Here is a 21,030-nt window from a genome sequence, read left to right as displayed (position 1 = left end):
GGTCTGACAGGAGATACGTGCTCTGGGTTTCATCCAGAGCAGGGGTGTCCAACACTGGCAATTTAAAACCTGTGAACTTCAACTCCCAGAATTCCCCATCCCCCAAAATTTTGGGAGATGGGGAATTCTGGGAGTTGAAGCCCACAAGTCTTAAAGTTGTTATCTATTTGGAACATCCTTTCCCTGAAACTTGGCTGGTCTTTCAAGAGGCTCTTAAGAGCTTGTTATTCCCCCAGGTCTTGGGAGGTTAGGTGCACCTCTGGGATAATGTTAGTATATTGCTGATGGTCATCCCTGTTTTTGTTTTATTCTTATTGTGGACTTTTTACTTATTGTTGTACTGATGTTTTTAACAGTCTTCATTGCTCAGAGGTGCTTATATGCGATGGGCAGCCCTAAAAATTGAACAAAATCAATTAATCAAATATAATTTGGAAAGCCTGCCCTCATGCAAAACAACCCTCTGGGGTTTGGGGCTGTGTATGTACAGAATGGGACAACTCGCCATAGACAACTTACCATAGGACAACTTGCCGCAGGACAAGTCAATAATTCAATTTAATTATTTAAAATAAATAAATAAATATATAATTTTAATTTTTGTCATTCACATTTCATTTTGTCCCTCCTTTTGCATCATTTCTTTAATGATTCTATTCCACCATTTCTTCTGTATTAGTGTAACTCTTCTCATGCAGCAAGTTGTCCTACTATGAGTTGGCCATGGTGAGTTGGCCGTGGCGAATTGGCCATGGTGAGTTGCCCTAGACCCGTGTATGTAGGCTATGACCAGCCTTCCTCAACCTGCTGGCCTCCAAATGTGTTCAAGATGAATGCTTGCTATCTGAAGATAATGCATGGGGAAGCTCAACACATCTGGAAGACAACAAGTTGCAGAAAGCTGGTCAAAACTGCTAATAAACCATTCTAATTTGCCAAATCATTTGCTAGCAACTGAGAATGTTTGTGTTGATTTGTTTGTTTTCAAATTCCATTTATTATTTTTTAAAAAAACAGAAGTGGCTTTACTTACCAACCTAAAAAAAGGATCTTTAATAGTTCTTTACAAAACTGGGATGCTATAGACTGGAGTTTGGCAGATGCTCTGCTAAAATTATGTAGTGCTAACACAGAAGCAGTCAGTCTTGAGCGAACATATTGATGAATTAAACATGGTACAGCTGCAGTTTTTGCTTTAGATGTCTGCCGTAATGACTGGATTAACCATAAAGTAAACATAAAGATTCCAAGTTTATAATATTGATTTCCAATGTGATCAGTGTTGTTCACATAGTCATTACTTCAATTAAACACTGAGTCATTTAAACAGATGTACATTTTCCTCCCCTTAAGTGCTTCCCTTACTTTTATTTCCCTGGGCAGAACAGCAATTAGGCTTTCAAGTCTGGGAATTTGTGTTTCTCTGCACCTGGCCTGCTTTAGAAATCAAGAGTTAAAATCATCTCGGTATTTATCTACAATAAAAAGGAATGACCATTCACTGCAATTCAGATCAAAGCCTTCCACAGAAGGATTCAAATGGCAGTTTTATGGCTGGCAATTTTTAATGCAGTTTTTACACAACCAATGTGCAAATCCTCTTAAAGCTAAAATATGTAACATAGCATAGTTAAATGCTTTGGTTTGCTTTAAATGAAACATCAAGAAATCACATGTTCAACACAATGTGTTGGGCAGAGCAATCAAAGGCAGCAATTCAGCATGTCAGCATAATTGATACTCTTCAACTATTTTCTTTGACTTCTTATTAAAGGCCCTGCCTCCATTCTTTTTAGTTTAAACCCCCCCAACACTTTTTTAGAAGTTTAATTCCCAAGATGAATATTTATTATTCTTATGAGTAAATGAGTTGTAACTGACATTGGTTCAAATACTAGATTTGCTATTTGAACCAGAGGCTACAGATCTGGCTGTAGGGAGGAGTATATTCTATATTTGACCATAAAATTTGATGAAGTCAAATTGACTCAGTACTGGAAAAAGAGACATTTTCCAATGATACCAGACCAGAAAGAAAACCTGAGGAATATGCAGCAATAGCAAAAGTAACAACCTACATTCAGAAGAGAAGCATGCCAAATTTAAGCAAGAATGGCTCCCCTAGTTATCATATATCACACAAGGCAAATTTAGACACCGTTTTTAAGGGCAAAATAACTTACTGTAGTCAGAAATAATTCCAATGCTTATAAATATATCTATTGGAAGTTTTAGTTGAAGTACTATGCGATGGAATTTGAAATCAAATAGTTTTCCAGTAATGCTTTAATTGATTTTTTTCTAAGAGTATTTTATTGGTTTTTCTTTTTCTTCTTTTTCCCTTTGGTTTCTTTCTTTTTTCCTATTTATCATATGCTTTCTTCCTTTGGACAATTATAAATAGTGGATGATGTTAAAATCAGTCAAGATTAGCATCGGTAGCATTCTCTGTAATCCAAATATCCCTTCCCTTCTCCTCTCCTTTCTTCTCCTCATTGTTTGTATCATATCTTTGAGAATAATGATCTTCCTAAAGTGGCCTACAAGTATTGTGAATAACCATATATAAAAATAAAAGAATAACAGAGTTCAAAGGGACCTTGGAGGTCTTTTAGTCCAATCCCCTGCTCAGGCAGGAAACCCTATAACATTTCAGACAAATGGTTGTCCAATCTCATCTTAAAATTCTTCAGTGTTGGAGCATCTACAACCTCTGGAGGCAAGTTGTTTCATTGATTAATTGCTCTGTCAGGAAATTTCTCCTTTTCTAGGTTGCTTCTCTCCTTGATTAGTTTCCATTCTTGTCCTGCCTTCAAGTGCTTTGGAGAATAGGACGATCCCCTCTTCTTTGTGACAGCTTCTTAGATATTGGAACACTGCTATCATATCACCCCTTGTCCTTCTTTTCATTAAACTAGACATACCCAATTTCTGCAACTGTTCTTCATATGTTTTAGCCTTCAGTCCCCTAATCATCTTTGTTGCTCTTCTCTGCACTCTTTCTAGAGTCTCAACATCTTTTTTACATTGTGGCAACCAAAACTGAATGAAATATTCTAAGCGTGGTCTTATCAAGGCATTATAAAGTGATATTAACACTTCACATGATCTTGATTTTATCCCTCTATTAATGCAGCCTAGACTGAGTTGGCTCTTTTGGCAGCTGCAGCACACTGCTTATATTTAGATGATTGTCCACTAGGATTCCAAGATCCCACTCATAGTTATTACTGTTGAGCCATGTATCATCTATTCTGTAATTGTGCATTTGGTTTTTCTTGCCTAAATGTAAAATCTTACTTTTCTGTACATTGAATTTCATTTTATTAGATAGGGCCCAGTATTCAAGTCTGTCTAGATCCTTCTGTATCTTGAGCCTATCATCTGGAGTGTTGGGTATTCCTGCCAGCTTGGTGTTGTCTATAAATTTGATGAGTTCCCCTTCTATCCCCTCATCCAAATCATTGATGAAGATGTTGAAGAGTATTGGACCTAAAACAGAGCCTTAGGATACCCCACTGTTCACTTCTCTCCATGTAGATACAGTTCCATTAAGGACTACATGTTGAGCCCAGTTGGTCAACCAATTACAAATCCATCTGGTGATGATGGATTTTTCCATTGTTTCTATATAAACAATTAGATGTGGCAGTGGATATAATGGCCGTACTTTAAAGAAGGAAGAGTCTAGCTGATTCAACTTCCACTGTGTCTCTTCATCGTACCATAAGAGGAAGTTCTGGTCAATATGAGCCTTTGAAGCCGTGTCTAGAAATTGAAATTGACTCCACAAGAAGGCTAAAACTATATTGTGATAGGCTCTATTAATAGGATCTTGTAGGTCTGCCTTGTGTTTTAAATTTCCTTCCTTACATCACAGTAAGTCAGGAAAGAGCCAGCCTAGTTCTTTTCCTGTCTACTTTCCCAAAGCTTAAGCAATGGTTCTGCCCTTGCTGCTTTTGTAATGGCTTCTGACAGTTGCTCTCAAGGTCATCCCCATATAGCAGACATGTCCAAAGTCCGGCCCGCGGGCCATTTGCGGCCCGCGTTCCGGTTTAATATGACCCTCTAACAGCCCTCCCTGCTCTATGTAAATGCGGCCCTCCCACGGCCCGGGTGTGCCACCCCCTGGGAGAAGGGTGGCCAGGAAGTCTCTTTCCTGGGCTGGCCCCGTCTGAGGCGCACGTGGCTGGGGAGCCATGCGGGGAAGCCCCAAGATCCCCACTGGGAGTGGCCTGCCCGAGCCTCCGCTGAGCGGGCCAGCCTTCCCGCAAACTGCGGCCCCGAGAGCAGCCCCTCCGATGCCCAGCCGGCGCCAAGCAGTAGCAGAGCCGGAGACAGAGGGTCAGTGCCGGGGGGAGGGAGGGGGCTCTGAGTTCATGGAGCACTGCCGCGAAGCAGCTGCGGGGCAGGTGGTGCGCCCCCCCGGCTTACTTGTTCTAGTCTCGGCTGGGGCATCGCTTCCTGGGCCGCTCCCTGGGCAGCCGAGCCAGCCACATGTCTCCCCATGCTGGGCGGCAGTGATGGCTGGTGCGGCGGCCAGCGGGAGCATCGCTCCCCGGGAAGCCGAACCGGCCACATGTCTCCCCAGCCCGGGCCGGATGGCAGTCAGGCATGAAGCCCGCCTGGCTGCCACAGGGCTCTCCGCCGTCCGGCCCCACCTCGGCCCCATCGGTGCCACCTTCCTCGGGCACTTTCAGGGAGCCGCCGCTGCTGCCCTCATTGCTGCAGGAGAAGGAGACCTTGGGATGCGAGGGCGGCGGGGCTGGCGGCGATCGGGACCCCCCCTCGTCGGCACTCCCCGTTGCCAGCACGGCCGCCCATGGTGCACCCGGCCTTGGCGCCCTCCTCTTAAGACGGCGAAGTGGCTGAGGATGCGGCGGGGGTGGCGGCCGGGCCAGGGGCGGCGACGGGGACCCCGACGATGCTGCAGTGGCTGCCGCCAGAGCCGCTGCCTCCCGTCCTGCTCCCCCTCCCTGCCCGTTTGGCTGAGGACGCAATGGGGCCGCCGCCACTGGAGCCGCTGCCTCCCGTTCTGCTCCCCCTCCCTGCCCCTCCCTGCTTGATCGGCTGAAGAAGCGATGGGGGAGCGGCCGGGAGCTTCTACCTTCCATCCTGCTCTCCCTGCCCGTTCGGCGCCATCTGCCTTTCATTCTCTCTCTCTCTCTCTCCTAACCTGGAGGGAGAGAGAAAGAGGAAAGAAAGAGAAGAGAAAGAGAGGAGAGAGGGAAAGAGAAAAAGTGGAAAGAGAAAGAGGAAAGAAAGAGGGGAAAGAGAGAGAGAAAGTTAGAGGAAAGAGAGGAAGAGAAGAGAAAGAGGAAAAAAAGAAAAAGAGAAAAGAGAAAAAGAGAAAAAGAGGAAAGAGAGAAAGAGAAGAGAAATAGAGGAAAGAGGAAAGAGAAAGAGAGGAAAGAGGGAAAGAGAAAGAGAGAAAGGAAAGAGGAAAGAAAGAGAGGAAAGAGAAAGAGAAGAAAAGAGGAGAAAGAGAGGAAAGAGAGAAAGTTAGAGGAAAGAGAAAGAGGAGAGGAAAGAAAGGAAAGAGGAAAGGAAGAGAAAGAAAGAGAGAGAGGAAAGAGAAAGAGAAGAGAGAAAAGAGAGAGGGAAAGAGAGAGAGAGAAAGAGGAAAGAGAGAAAGAGAAAGAGGAAAGAGAGGAAAGAAAGAAAAAGAGAGGAAAGAGAAAGGGAGAGGAAAAGGAGAGAAAAGAAAGAGAAAGAAAGCAAGAGGGAGAGGAAAGAGAAAAAGAGAAAAGAGAAAAAAGATTGAGAAAGAGAGAAAGGAAAGAGAAAGAGAGAAAGGAAAGAGAAAGAGAAGAGAGGAAAGAGAGAAAGAGGAAAGAGAAAGAAAAGAGAGAGAGGAAAGAGAGGAAAGAGAAAAAGAGGAAAGAGGGAGAGAAAGGAGAGGAAAGAAAGGAAAGAGAGAAAGAAAGTGAGGGGGAGAGGAAAGAGAGAAAAAGAGGAAAGAAAAAAGATTGAGAAAAGAGAGAGAAGAAAGAAAGAGGAAAGAGAAAGAGGAAAGAGAAATAAAGGAAAGAGAGAGGAAAGAGAGAAAGGAAAGAGAAAGGAAGGAAGAGGAAAGAGAAGAAAAGAGGAAAGAAAGGAGAAAGAGAGGAAAGAGAGAAAGTTAGAGGAAAGAGAAAGAGAGAAAGAGGAAAGAGAGAGAGAGAGGAAAGAGAAAGAGTGGGAGAGGAAAGAGAAAGAGAGAGAGGGGAGAGGAAAGGGAAAGGAAAGAGAGAGAGAGAGAAAGAGGAAAGAGAGGGAGAGGAAAGAGGCATAAAATAATTCATTTGCATTTAATTGTAATGGTTCAAAGAATGTTCGGAAAAATGTTCGGCCCTCCAGCACGTTCACTTCATCCAATCTGGCCCTCTTTGAAAAAAGTTTGGACACCCCTGCCATATAGCCTCAAAGAATCTTGTCCTCAATAACATGGGAATCCATTAGAAATTCATAATGAATTAATTTGTTGGATATTGCCATTTCAATTTCTTTTTGCATATGGTTCTTTTGCATATTTCTCTTTTCAAAATTGCAATAAAATATTTTTAAATCGGGATCAACATGGAGATCCACCGTGGACCAAATGTTTTTCTTTTAAACATGCTAGAAGTGGACTCTCAATCCCATTTGTCTTTGTTTTATTCCCAGAATAATAAAGAAAAGATAATTGCTTTGTTTTCTTACTTCAATTGGGTTTTGACTGGGAAAGAAGACTCAATAGGTGGTCTTCATTTGTATGCACAGTTCTATAGTCAAGTGAGCAAATCTGCTTGTGCATTGGTTAAGGGATTTTCTACATGAGTTGTAGTCCATTATGCAAACTGAATATAGAACTCTGACAGACAAATTAATTTACAGTTAGTATTTTTCAAACTGAGTTCTGCATTCCCCATCTCCACATATTTATTTATTTAGCATATAGCATATCATACATGGACTAGCAATATACAGTATTAACATTTCATCTAGGTTAGTAGAACCCAATAAAATATAAATGTTAAAAAGAACTATGTTCAAATACCAATGTCTAGGCCATCTTACTATTGAAGTGCAGCATCATTTATATTTTAAAAAATGAGACCATATGCTGTCAGCTTACAGTTCGTCACAATGTGATCTACAATTTAGTGTGGGACCCCCTCAAGCTCCCCATAGGTTTACGAGTAAAACATGTTTTAAAAAAACATAAAACAATAAAGAAGCCACATGTAATTTGCAACCCAGGTGAAAATGATGGATCAACACAACTATTGCACAGGTTAAATGACACATTGAAATTCCTAGATCCTGGAATAAAAACATGTATTTGGCCTTATGGAAGGGCGACAGGGCCAGGGACCATCTAATTCTGGGAAAGGATGTTGAAAAGAGCATGTGCCATGACATAAAATGTTCTTTAATGAAATGTGGACTCAGATAAAATAGAATTAAAACATAGTGTGCATATAAACCTTTTGGAAGGGAGTGAAAATTATTTGGATGGATTTACCATATTTTTTTTATTAATCTGGATTTTAGGATTTCCAGAAATTTGTCAATCTACTGTTGTGGTTCTTTTTAATAATGGCTTAATAAATTAGGATACCTATTCTTAAATAAAAGCTTTCATTTTATATATTTATACAGTTTATTTCTGGTTGCAAAATTTATTCCATGCTAAAATGAACTAGGATGTATGATCTTGATTCATATTAGCTTAAAATGTAGTCATAATCAGAATTATTAGAATAAATCCCATGGCATATTTTAATACAGTGTCTCATGATGTTTCCTAAGGGCTCATAGTTGATGGCTTATGTTCTCAAATTCCTTATTCAGAGTTTTCTATAATCTTATTTCAAAGAATGATGGCTTTCCTTCCAATACATTTGTCATTATATTTGTTGCTGGATTTGGGATAGATTGGATTTCAGAGCAGGAACGCTACGTGCATATTGGTATGAAATAATGCTAGTTAAATATAAAATTTACATTTGCTGTGTAGTGTAATGCTTCAGGCAAATTCAATTGTTTATCCATGCAGACTGTTTTATCGAAGTGAAAAACACAAATATATACTGTGCAATCCAGTGCACGATTGCCTTATCCCCATTTTGCTACAACACACAAAAAAATCATGCTGTTATCCCATTTGCCCTTTTGGATTTTATCTTTTATTTCATTTCTGCTAGCTCTGATGACCTGCAGTTGCCCTTGATTCTTTTGCTCCCCTCCCATATGTTCAGCGAAGCTCCTTTCTTGTCAGCCAATTATCCATCTACATATTTCATCTCTAATAAAAGCCATAACTGCAATGCTATTGGATTTGCCCTGCCGTTTAATGACCCTTTTATTATTGCATGTACTTTTCCTCTGTTTATTTTCCCATTTGAAATCATTTTTAGGAGAAGCTGTAATGTGTGTCCTTCAGAAAAGTTTTGGGTGCCAAGCGTGATCAGTACATATATTAGCTCTTTTCAGATGTTCTGGATAGAATTCCTTGGAGATGAGTCTCAACCTGACTTATTACTGTTGCAAAGGTTCATAATAAAGTTAATTTTATCTTGCGTTCTCATGAAACATGTGAACTGCGCAAAAACCTGCACAAAATTTGAAAAGGAAGCCTGAGGGCAATGAATTTGATCTCCTTTATGTAATAGCAAATAGAGTAGTCTAGAGCAGTGCTTCTCAATCTCAGCAGCTTTAAGATTTGTGGACTATGTGGACTCCCAGAATTGCCCAGATGAAGTCCACTCTTCTTAAAGTTGCTGAGAAATGCTGGGCTAGAGAGTTCGGCTGCCGGCATAGCTGATACTACTTGTGTTGGATCACTGAAGTGAAGGGATATTGCAATATACTCTTTTCCATATAAAGTCTCTCAATCCCATTTGAAGCCTGTGTGACTGCAAATGTACCAACAGCTGGTGTCCTAACAATTTTGAACAACGCTTACACGTTTCAAAAGAATATTACTGCTGTTTTTAAATGGTAGTTCTCAGACCATCTTGTAAGATTTGCTTAAATTTTAACTGCAAAGTAAAACATATGTTTACATTCTCACAATACTTGAGAATACCAGGTCATAGTTCAGGCTTCTTTGAATATCTCTTCAAGTCACTGCAGGCATAGAATCCCTTTCAGGTCTCTGCATCTCTACCATCTGAGTCTTTAGAAGGCAATGACTAATGTAGACTGTGGGCATTTCCAAATGGAATGTTCTTTACTCTGTTCCACATCCCAGTCCCTCCCACTCAACTGGAGGCCAACCTTGGATCATCTTCACTGCAACTGTCATAAATATGAGTTAGTAGTCAAGTATCTGAGTTTTGCTCACCTGACTATGGGGACACTGCAATGGTCGTAAGTGTGAAAAAGGGTCATATGTCACTTTTTTCACTGCCATTGTAAAGTAAAATAAGGAGCCATCTTGTTGGGGCCAATATGCTGACTCTGTAAACTGCTTAGAGAGGGCTATAAACCACTGTGAAGTGGTGTATAAGTCTAAGTGCTATTGCTATGTTAGACAGCATGGAGACTAAAGCACAGTCTTGCAGAACCTCAGCATATAAATACCATGTAGTTGACAAATAACTGCTGAGTATCATCTGGAAGGAGCCAGATGAGGGGAGCTACTGCAAGGTTCTAAGATATTCAGAGCTTCTTTTAGCAATAGCAAAAGCACTTGGACTTATATACTGCTTCACAATGCTTTACAGCCCTCTTAAGCGGTTTATAGAGTCAGCATATATTGCCTCCAACAAGTTGCATCCTCAGAAGGAGGGAAGACTGAGTCAACTTTGAGCCAGCAAGAATCGAACTGCTGGCAGTCAGCAGAATTAGCCTGCAATACTGCATTCTGACCACTGCGCCACCATGGCTTTAGTACAGTATCTTGGCTGCAAGTTGTGAAGAAGCCCAGTCCAGAAGAATAAATACAATGTCACTTTCCCTTCCCAGGAAAGATAATGCCATGGGCCACCAAGGCAATTTCAGTGCCAAAACCAGTCCAAACTCTTGATTGAAATGAATCAAGAAAATTATTCTTGAGAGAAGAGACTTTCGGATTTCTCTCCAATTGATCAGTTACTGTATTTCATTCTCTAGTGATCTTCACCCCAGGCTTGTCAGTTACCACAGTACAATCTCCCTTTTTAATGTTTCTGCTCAGTATTATTCATTCTTCAGTGCTTTAGGAGATATATTGCCAAATTTTGCAGACTCAGAGGATTGAAATGGATACAAGAACAAGTGGGGGGGGGATCCTTTCAAAGTGCTATTTTGGGAGTTGCAGGAAAGTGAATGTCAATAAAAGGAGCATTGAGATATTTGTGCAACAGGGTGTGATTTGATCACTCCATCTATTCAAATGCATTTCTATGAGCTTAATTTATGTGGGCAAAAGACATAGAAAGTGCATGAATGGAATCTGTGCTCCTTGATTAATTCCCAGCTCTCCTAGGTTACTCCATGCATCAGTGCATACCTACCCATAACTTCCAAAATTTCTATCAAGACTCAAAAGGGAATATAAAATTATTCTGTGTCAGAGAGAGAAGCAGGATTGTCTTCAGGGGAAGAAGAAATTTAAAAAGGCTGTCATGATACAAAACTGTCACTTATATCAATAACAACTGTGAGTCTTGGAGACCTTCTTACAAAATAGGTACAGGTAATCCTCAACTTACAACTGGTCCTTGCACATACAACTGTCCCAGCAACCCCATGGTCGCATGATCAAAATTTGGGTGCTTGGCAACTGGGATGTACAGTATTTATAATGGTTGCAGCATCTCAGGGATAGGTAATCACCATTTATGAACTTTCCAGCGGTCCTCCGATAAGCATAGTCAATGGGGGGAGCGGGATTTGCTTAATAACCACTTAATTCACTTAACAATTGCAGTGATTCTTGTAACAAAGGTCGAAAAATGGGGCAAGGCTCACTTAACAACAGCTTTGCTTAAAAACAGAAAATCTAGTCCTAATATTGGTTGTAAGTCTAGGACTACCTTCATAGCAAGATGTAGCAGTGCAGGATTTGGGAAATGAAGGGAGCATTCTGGGATGCTTAGAGGGGTGGTGGGGATGACAACTGCTTTGCCTGCAGAACATGAAGAAAAGATGTAGTATTGTGTGTCTGTGTGTTATGTTTGGTTTGTTTGTTTGTTTGGTTTGGTGCACTTAAGGAAAATGGCAGTGGTTTTTCCTGCTGGGGGGAGAGAAAAAAGAAGCCTACAAATCTTGAAGCCTGCCATCTTCAATCTGTTCTGAATTAAATCTGTTAAGAAAGAACCGTTCTCTGTGCTTGTTGCTGAAGCAGAATTCAGCTCAATCATGGGAGCAGCATAATATAAATTCTACACGGGCGTTCTTTTCTGCCAACTCATAGACAGTGGGAATGCATGTTAATGCAACAAGTGGAAATCAGCTGGATGGTTTTTTTTATAGTGTTGCTACAGTAATTGCATATCCATTCTTCCAAAGAGCTCGGTTGATTGGGCCAGTTGGCCTTCCTACTTTCCTTTGTCTGTTTTAGACTTCTATCCTCACTCTTTGCAACTGTTTCACAGCTTATGATTATTCCATTTTCCGGGGCTCATTTCTTCTGACTTATGGATGCCTGCCTTCCTTACTTCCTGGATTCACACTATTTTGAATGGTAATTAACATTTGCTGACTTGATTTCTGCATCTCCAGAGCCTACTTCAGACAGAACCCACTGCTTATGTGATCCTTCTGTTTGGTGAAAATGTGGACATCTATGCTTCTCTGAGCATCTATCATGAGGACATATCATGGGGAATGCATCCATATTTCGACACTGAACCACTGTCTGGAAATGAATGAATCAGAAGCTTGAATAAAATGCATCCAAATCACAGATTCCCTACTGTTGACATTGCAGTCCATGGAACTTAATGTCAAAAAAAAAGCAGCTCTTTGAGATTGATTCCCATTATAGGCACTTCATTTAATGACACACCAAATCTCTATCTAGAATATAACATCCATGGTAGTAATTTCCAGCCATGAACTCACAGAGATTATTGCAGTTTTAACTTGTATGTGTAATTTGAAATGGTGACTTTAAAGTAATTCATGATGATAGCTTGTGACTTGAAAAACATTTAGAGTTGATTGGCTAAAGTTAGGCTAAAAAAATCTGCAAAAAACAATATTCTATTGAAACTTGACAGAAAAAGAAATCTCTATTAAAAAGTAGTAATGAGTAACTTTCTTGCTTGAAGGATCAATATATATATATTGTTAATTCAGTTTGAAAATGCTCTTTGTGTTCTTTAATTTGTACATTTGAGTTATCTAAATTCAGGGCTGGATCTACCTGAAGTAGTGATAAATAGAAATGGAAGGAAAGGATTGGAAATCTATTTGTTCTTGTCTCTTTAAGTATAGAGAGTTTTGTTGTTAATACCATGTATTTCAAATGATAATTTGGGCAGGGCAGGTTAAAAAACTATTGGTTATGAAAATGAAGTCAGACAGCAGTGTCCATAGGTGTGCTTATGCAGAATGGCTCAGTCTGATAAAAACAGTGTCGCTTTGACATGATATAAGCCCTACTCATTTGTAACAGGCATTGTGATGTTGCGGCAGTGGAAAGCATAAACAGACATTAAATCTGTTTAATCGGTAGAGCCTTGTAAGTCCAATGGGACAGAGACGAAGCCTATACTTTGTACATACATACAGTATATACCAATTCTGTTTCTGTGCGCTCTCTCTCTCTCTCTCTCTCTCTCTCTCTCTCCTTTTATCTAATCTACAATAATATCTATATATTGTACCTGCTATAGAAAGGGTCCCCAGCCCCTGGGCTGCGGTCTCGTACTGGGCTGCGGCCCGTTGGTAACTGGGCTGTGCAAGCAGCGTGCGAGTGTGTGAGAGCACAAAGCTCCATTTGTGCAAGCAGCAGACACATGCATGAAACCTTCCCCCTCTTGCCTCGCCCACTGCCACTGCCGATCCACAGAACCAGAAAGGTTGGGAACCACTATGATATAGGATATTTTTGTTGCTACTTCCTTTTCTATTTCTCTTCTTTTACATTAAACATGGCTATTAGACTATTATTGTAATCTCTTGTATCGGGAAACAGTAATATTTCTCCATAACTTTGGCTCAATTATTTTCAACAATATTTATTGTTACGATGGGTGGATGACAGAAGTTCCTACTGATTGGGAATTGGTAAAGCCAGAGAGTATTTTTTTTGGGGGGGGGGTATTAAAGCTTGTTTGTAAGGTAGAACACTCTGTATGTATGTTTCTGTGTGTCTTTGCATGTGTGTGTATGGTATGTCTTCATGGAGGTGAACAGAAGTAATCTTCTACAAAGTGAAGTTCTAAGTTTCTGACTCTCCTAACTTCTTCTTTGCTGGCATGGAATTATCTACCTGTATTTCTAAATGACATGGGAAGAACATTCTAGAGTTAATTTGTCAGCTATGTTATACATGGGAGGTTTGGTCCAGGAAACACCTCAGTTGCTCCTGCCTTCTATTATTTGCTGCATTTTAATAGGGAAAGACTTGAGACATTCATGGATAGTAGGTGCTATGGTGTGGGATTTCAGGGGTGGTTAAATTATGTAGACTTTTTTAGAGATGTTATAGAACTAAATGTCTGCCTTTGCAGTAAAGATGGCAAAATTGTAGCATAAGACTGACTCAGCCTTGGAAATACATTGCTCAAGAAACAAACGCAGAGACTTCCTTCAAATCTCAAATTTAGGATCTCCAGGTTTCAACTCAGAGGCACATCTCTTCCTTCTAAAGCTGAAGAGACAAAAGTGAAGCCTCTGTCCATATTTTCCTAGTCCAGTTCCATCTTTTCCTCCTTCTTTGGCTTTCTAACAGAGCAATAGAAGAAGCCGTAAGTTATACAATCTGATCACACATTTTGAATTAAAGGCAGAAACTCTAAGTTGCAACCCTGGAAGTTAAACAAAAAAGGAAGCAGGCTTACTGTTTTATAATTAATTTCTTAATTAGTAATAAACATTATGAATGCGAGCAGTGCAGTGGCCTAGAGGTGGAGCTCTCACCTCACAATCAGGAGGCTGTGAGTTCAATCCTAGGTAGTGGCAGATATTTCTCTCTCTGGGCGCAATGAGTTATTATTTGCTGTGAACTCCATATAGGCATCAGGAAGAGCATCCAGCCAGTAAATGCTCAGCTCCATTCAGTTGCCCTAACTCCATCCCAATGCAAGGGATTACAGGGTTGTTAAAAGAAAAAAAATGAATGCATTCTTATTTCTAACTAATTAATATTATTAATGTATTCAACTTATTCAGATCTCATCTTTACACTCAGTTTAAGGATCACAGTCTACCAAGCTAAGAGATTGTCACTTATTATTTTAAAAAAATGGCAAAGATAGTGGAAAATTCTATTTTGCATTCAGGATTTGCTTCTTGGGCAACTATTCTGGAAAACTACATTTGTAATATTAAGGATATATTTAAAAGAACAAGTTATGCTTTAATATAGTACAAAATTTGAGCTTGGTAAAATTGCAATCATTTATTGATTAAAATGTTAATTAAAATTGTTCACTTCATGCTTCTTGTACCTTATTGACCAGTGAAGCTATAATGAGAACTACAGAAATGGAATTCATAGTCTGAAATCATTTGCAAAACAGCCATTTTGTATTAAGTGTACTTAAAAGTCAATGGAAATATGTTACATAAATACAATATTTATGAAATAATTGATTGAGATGAAACAAGAGTTCTGCAGAGACCTAACTGATGCTGAATTAAAAATATGACATCTTAGGAGGAAAAAACCCTGTTTATTTGCTTTTCAGTAGTCATGTACTTTGCAGAATAAGAACATGTTTTTCATTTGGAATGTGACAATCAGATTTTCAAATTTTTGGCAAGATCAGCACAAATGCTAAGTACATTAATTATGGATCTAGTTGTTTCAGAAATAGTCTTCTTTTATTTAAACTGAGCTTTTTTCTTCTTCCAGAAAATTTTTCTGAGTGCTGCAAATGAGGAAGAAATATTTTCACACCTGGGCTTGGATTACCTTGAACCCTGGGAAAGAAATGCCTAAAGAAATTTTTAATAAGGTTACATCATTTCACTGTTTCAAAGCAAAGTTTTACTTACCTGAAAAGCATATCTTTATTATTAGTTAGGGAGAAAGATCTTAAATACATTGTGAATATTTGTTGTAGGTGTGGATTTCCTTAGAATAGTTGGCAATTGATATTTTGAAATGTTTCTTTTGTTCTAATTTCCTGCTCCTGTGACAACCACACAATCAAAAGGAAGGGATTGGCAGGAAGTCATAATGAGACTGCTAAATCATGCAGATAACATATTTTAAAATGAATGTCTGTGGAGTGACTTTCAACCTGGCACCCTCCAGATTAACTTCCAGATGCAGCTTTTAGAATTCCTGCCCTCTAAGGCATATCTGGAAGGCCCAAATAATAGAACTCTATCCTACTGCATTTTCAGCTTATTAATGTTTAATGTTTTCTTGTTTTCAGTTTTAATAATTAGTCGAACAAGAAAAAAAATCTGTCATTATGCAAAAATAATTAATACCCAGAAATACTCTAATTTTAACTATTCCAAATATCTTTATGCAAACCAATATACAAAAAAGAACTCATGGTTTGCTACCATAATATAAATGCTACCATTTCGTAAAAAGATTAGTTTGGTTAATGGAACTTTTGCTAATTTGAAAGTTATATACTAACTTTTCTATAAATGCAGTGGTCCAAATCCTCCCCCTTTCTGTCTCTGTTTCTCTGTTTCTGTAAGCAATTCTTTTATTACAGAATGGATGCTTGAACTTATTTATTTCAGAAAGGCTGAGTACAGTACGAGAGACCTTTTGTCATAGTGAAATATGATAAATGCAGGTGATTTTATTCAGAGATAAACCTGGTCAATATTAAATTATAAAGCTGATTGATCATGCTGATTAGCTCAGACATGTAACAAATTGATTGACTTCTATTCCTAGCACAGTATTGTTCTTTTCCAGGACTTGCTTATGGATCTGTCACAGGGGCATCATCAGGGAAAGTCAATCAAGATGGCATCTACAACCACATTATCAACCCTGCAACCATTCAAAACTAACTTTGTTGCACATGTTGATGTCACATGCGTGGACAAAGGGGCATGTTAACCACAGGGTCCTGGCTATCCTCTTGACGTCTTTGACTCTTCTGCAAACATGGCTGTTGCCAATTGCTTTCACTCTTCCCCCCACTCCTCCTTCATGGACATTCATGCCCAAGGTGGAAACATAGTTTGGCAGAATAAAAAATATAGTGGACAAAAATTCAAGATCATGCCTGCAACCATGCAATTGAAGTTCTAGCACTTTGCATGCATCTAGATGCAAAAAAAAAAAAAAAAAAAGGATTGAGGGTGTTGATTTTGTGGGGATGTGATTACTGTCTCAAAATTTTGACTAGTTCCTTTGTTCAATCTTTCATATAACCCAACCGAAGAACCTATGGCTGGCTGGGGAATTCTGGGAGTTGAAGTCCACGTGTCCTAAAGTTGCCAAGGTTGGGAAACCCGGATATACACCAATAGAATATCATAATAAGTTATGATCTGAATCATCATTCAAATCTAAATTTGAATGCAAAACAGTTTTTAAAATTAGGGATAAGTCCAAGAAAGATCAACAACAACAAGAAAATCACAGTTTACTGAGATACATATTGACAGCCTTGAGGGTAAACTTAGCACAACATTGGAAAAGGGATGTGTCACCATTGAGGACGTAAACTTGGAGATTAGGCAGCAATGACAAAATTAACAGCATATATTCATAATAGAGGTTTGGCCAAATTTAATCAGGAATGGTGTCCATGTACATTATATATTATCCAGCATGGCAAACTGAAACATATGGAGCATAGTTTTAAAGGGGAAAAATAATTGGCTAAAGAAGTAAAATTAGAAATATATGAAAATGTTGAATATTTTTAAATATTGAACATCAGGAGTATAACGAAGAAGTTAGAATACATTCACTCAATAGTACTTTTACTAGCTTTTTTTTCCTTTCCTTCCTCTTTTTTTAAAAAGAGATTTATCTTTAAATAATAAAATAGTGGACACATTGGTATTCAGCGAAAATCCTTTCGCTTTTTGTTAAAAAGAACTTAACATATTCTGCTTTTTATAGTTAATCCTTCATCTATGATATATACTGAGTACTAACTGTACAACTTTTCAATTCTCTGTCCTCCTACTGATATTATATATGTCATGCCTCCATTGGAGCCTGAATCTGCAGAGGAAAATGAGCTGGAACGGGACCCTATGGAGGTTGAGGGAGAGGTGTCTGTGGCTTCAGAGGAATGTGGGGAAGAGCAGGCAGAGGCAGGCCAGGGCCCTTCAGGAGTGGGACAGGAGGAACAGGAGAGACAGAGTTCAGGTGATGAGCAAGAGCTACCCCCACCTGATCCTAGATCACGGAGAGTGGAGAGAAGGAGGGAACAACGCAAGCAGGCTCAACTACTTGGGAGGAGAGCATCCTGCCCCTCTCCACAAGGCACACCCGGGGAATGAGATTTAAGGAGACGCTGTGGGGAGAGGCATTTGTCGGGAACAAACGCTGATTCCTTGGAGTTTTGTGTGTGTTGTTGCTGATCTCTTGTTCTGTGACTTCTGCTTGGAAACCAGAAACTCTGACCATTGGATTGGCTGACAATGTTGCTTGGATGTTTAAAGAACTTGGACTGTATTTTAGCTTCCCTTCTGAAACTGCTCAGGCAAGCGTGTATTCACACAGACTCGTTACGTTTATGATGTATGTGTCATTCTTTCTTATCTCTGTGGCCTTGAGTAAATTCATCTCCTAATCAAACTGTATGTGAAACTACTTGCAGCCAGAGGTATGTGTGTCTTCCTTTGTTTGGAGGCTTGGCAGAAATGTGGGAGCATTTGGGGAAAATTTGGAGCAATTAAAGGGCAGTTTGAATTGCCAGCTGACTGCATTCCCTCTGTGCTGTGCCTTGGGTCATCACAATATATTTGTATTATTATTATTTTTCTTTTATAGGATTATAGTTCTGAGAAGTAAAGATTATGTTTAACCTGATGCCAAAGATTCTTGTTTGTATATTCTATTGGATCAGACCCTAAAGGATTAGCATACAGTAGTAAGTGGTTTTATTAAAGAAGGCAAAGAGCTGATATTTGATCCCGATATTAGGATTTAGATAAGCTTAGTTTAAACATAATGTCTATATCTGTTTTTGGAGCTATTACTTTTGATTATTTCAGCTCTGAAGAAGTTGATTAATTTTTTTTATAGAATTAAAAACAATATGGAATTAACTCTGAATACTTTTTTGACATCATGTTCAATTTAAGAATTTGTTATTTAATTTATCTGTCCTATATGAAATTGTTCCTTCTAATGTTTCACAAAGTTTTAAGTTTTGGCAGTCCTTAAACTAATATTTTTTCTTTATAAAAAGCTGGATAGATGTATATTATTTATTAATGGCCCATGATATAACAAGCATGAATATCCTGTTTTGGTAAATCAAATGATGGTTGCTTGCTGAAGTTGATATAATTCAGGACTTGGAACATTAACCCATATATAGCTTAGTTTTACCCTATTATATTTGCATTTTGTGCTGATCTCAACAATTGTTAATATACCTCTGCATCAATCCCTGTATGTTGAGAGCATATATCTTATTTTTAGCTGTGTTCCCAATATTGGAATCTATAATTAGATATTAAGGATTATGAATTTTTCAGGCCAGGGTGTTGTCTAACAACATTGTTTAAGCATCAGATGGAAGGTGAGATGCATACCTGATTTACAGCTGTAGATTGTTGCTATGCATTGTGTATCAAAGTTTGAGTTAATCACTTTTCAAATGAGAGACAAAGATATATGAGTAATATGGTCAATTTGGGAACTGTTCAGTTTATAAAGAGTTTTTTTTAAACTATTTGCATTGCTATAATTGATTTTGTAGCTATATCGATCCTGTAATGCTGATCTATGAATGCAGACTTAAAATAATAGTGTACATAATACAGGTAGTCTTCATTTATTGCCATTCGCAATTACAATGATGATGATGAAAAGTAATTTTGTGACCAATCCTCCCACTTGTGACAGGTCTGTAAAGCAAACATGAAGTAAGATCATAAGCACAGTCACAGTTTCTCTTAGTGACCACTTCATTTAATGATTGAGTTGCCAGTCACAATTGTGGAGGTTGAACAAGGACTGCCTGTGAAATAAAAATAAAAATGCAAATACTCCTCAAAATCATAGTATGCTTATTGCATGTCTTAATATTGGTGCTGAAGGAAATCCTTTTTTAAAAAAACAAACCTGGATCAAAGGCTTTATTTTATCCTCCAAAATATCAAGTTACCCAACAATTCTTGTAATATCATTTAAACTGATGGACCAGGGAGCCTCTGATGAGCTACCAAGTCCATTTTCTTATTATCTAGTTGCAGTTATTGTCTGGTAAGAATTATAGGACATATGGGCCTCTACCCACTGATTTATTCCCAGTACTAACAACATTCATATTTAACAATTCCATGGCAACCCTACTTTTTCAGAGATTTCACATACGCAAAACATCAAAAACAAACAGCTCGAACAAAAGGACGATTTGGAATATGGCTTTGAAGGTAATTTTTACACACAGCTTTTCTTTCTTTCTTTCTTAAAGAACAGCTCTAAAAAAGAAATGTGTGTTAATAAACACGACTGTCAAAAATGCCTTCCAGTACATATTTCTTTATGCCAGCATCAGACTTTAATGTATTAAAAGAGATAAGGAAAACCTGGTGTACTTTTGTGAAATGTAACCCCATTTTAACGAATAAAATGTTCCTGAAGCTCTCTCGTATCAATGAGAAATATGCCAGTTAAAATAGGGCAAATATAAAGCACGCTTTGCCTGATACACTTTTCAATGAATATGGCCAAGAAATTGAATTGAAAAGAAATGAAGGAGAGCGGTGATTTAATCAATGTATTACATAAATAAAGGAACCAGTAATAGTTTGGGTAAATACAATTGCTATGTTCAGATTCATCTGAATTATTCAGACTGAGGATGTAAAGAATTATGGCCGTGTCTTAAGTCAAGTTTTATCTCCGTGTACTACAGTGTTCAGTTTTGAACTTGACACTGGAACATAATTATGTCCTGTTGAATTAGATTAATTAGAGTCAGGTATCAAAATGCCACTTTTGATTGTGAAAATGTTTCCATAATTAATTTATGCAAATGCAATTAAGCTAAACTATTGTAAGCTGTTTACTCCTGAGAAGCTTGATTTTATTATTTTTTTCAGAATTGGAATATCTCACCTGCAGGCTGCTTCAGGTTAGCTGCCTCAGGAAAAAGGGAATGCTGTAGAGAAACTGACATCTATCCTGGGAATCACAGAGAAACAGCCTTATGCTTTTTCCCTTTATTAACTCACCCCGACTTCACAATAGATGAAGACACTCATTGTTGTTCAGAATTAACAGCCATTATTAGTTCCATAGATTCACTGCTCCAAATAATCTGGGCTGTTGCAAGAAGTTTTCTTGGTGGAACCAAATGAAGAGGCAATGATGAACCAAGCTTTGTACCATCACAATGCAGTACTGACTTTTTTTGTAAGAGTCTCGTAATGTCATGCACATGTGAAATGGGGATGAAATTTGCATTACGATGGCACAAAGCCGCTTTCAGATTCTCTGGATCTAGTCCAGTGGTGGCGAACCTATGGCACGCGTGCCACAGGCGGCACGCAGAGCCGTTCCTGTGGGCACGCACGCCATTTCTGTGCTCCTCCCCCTCCCCCTCTCCACGCATGCGCAGTCCGGGAACAGCTGCAAGAGCTGGGCGGGGTGAGGGAACGTATAAAAGGAGCAGTTTTGGCGGGAGAGTGAGTGAAATCAGAGCCGCCATCTCCCTTCCGCAGTGCAGCCCCATCGGCTTGAGCGGAGACAGCCCCGGGACAGCCGGAAAGGAGCCCTCACCTGGTGCAGGT

The 21,030-nt window shown here is 39.0% G+C and overlaps 1 protein-coding gene across 1 annotated transcript in view; it reads left to right on the top strand.

Annotated features, from left to right (window-relative positions):
- Positions 1 to 16,368, top strand: part of DNTT (DNA nucleotidylexotransferase) — a 139,314-nt gene extending 122,946 nt beyond the window's left edge. Inside the window, exons 9-10 of the mRNA XM_015825478.1 lie at positions 14,978 to 15,080; positions 16,013 to 16,368. Of these exons, the coding sequence (XP_015680964.1) occupies positions 14,978 to 15,064 (87 nt within the window). The 3' untranslated portion in view covers positions 15,065 to 15,080; positions 16,013 to 16,368. The remainder of the gene's footprint in view (positions 1 to 14,977; positions 15,081 to 16,012) is intronic.
- The last annotated feature ends 4,662 nt before the right edge of the window (positions 16,369 to 21,030 follow it).

This window comes from Protobothrops mucrosquamatus, unplaced genomic scaffold (genome assembly GCF_001527695.2).
Source record: "Protobothrops mucrosquamatus isolate PMUCROS unplaced genomic scaffold, P.Mucros_1.0 scaffold2653, whole genome shotgun sequence".
In the NCBI taxonomy this organism is placed as follows: Eukaryota; Metazoa; Chordata; class Lepidosauria; order Squamata; family Viperidae; genus Protobothrops; species Protobothrops mucrosquamatus.
Note: the sequence above shows the minus strand (reverse complement) of the source record. Positions and strands in the feature narration are given on the sequence as shown.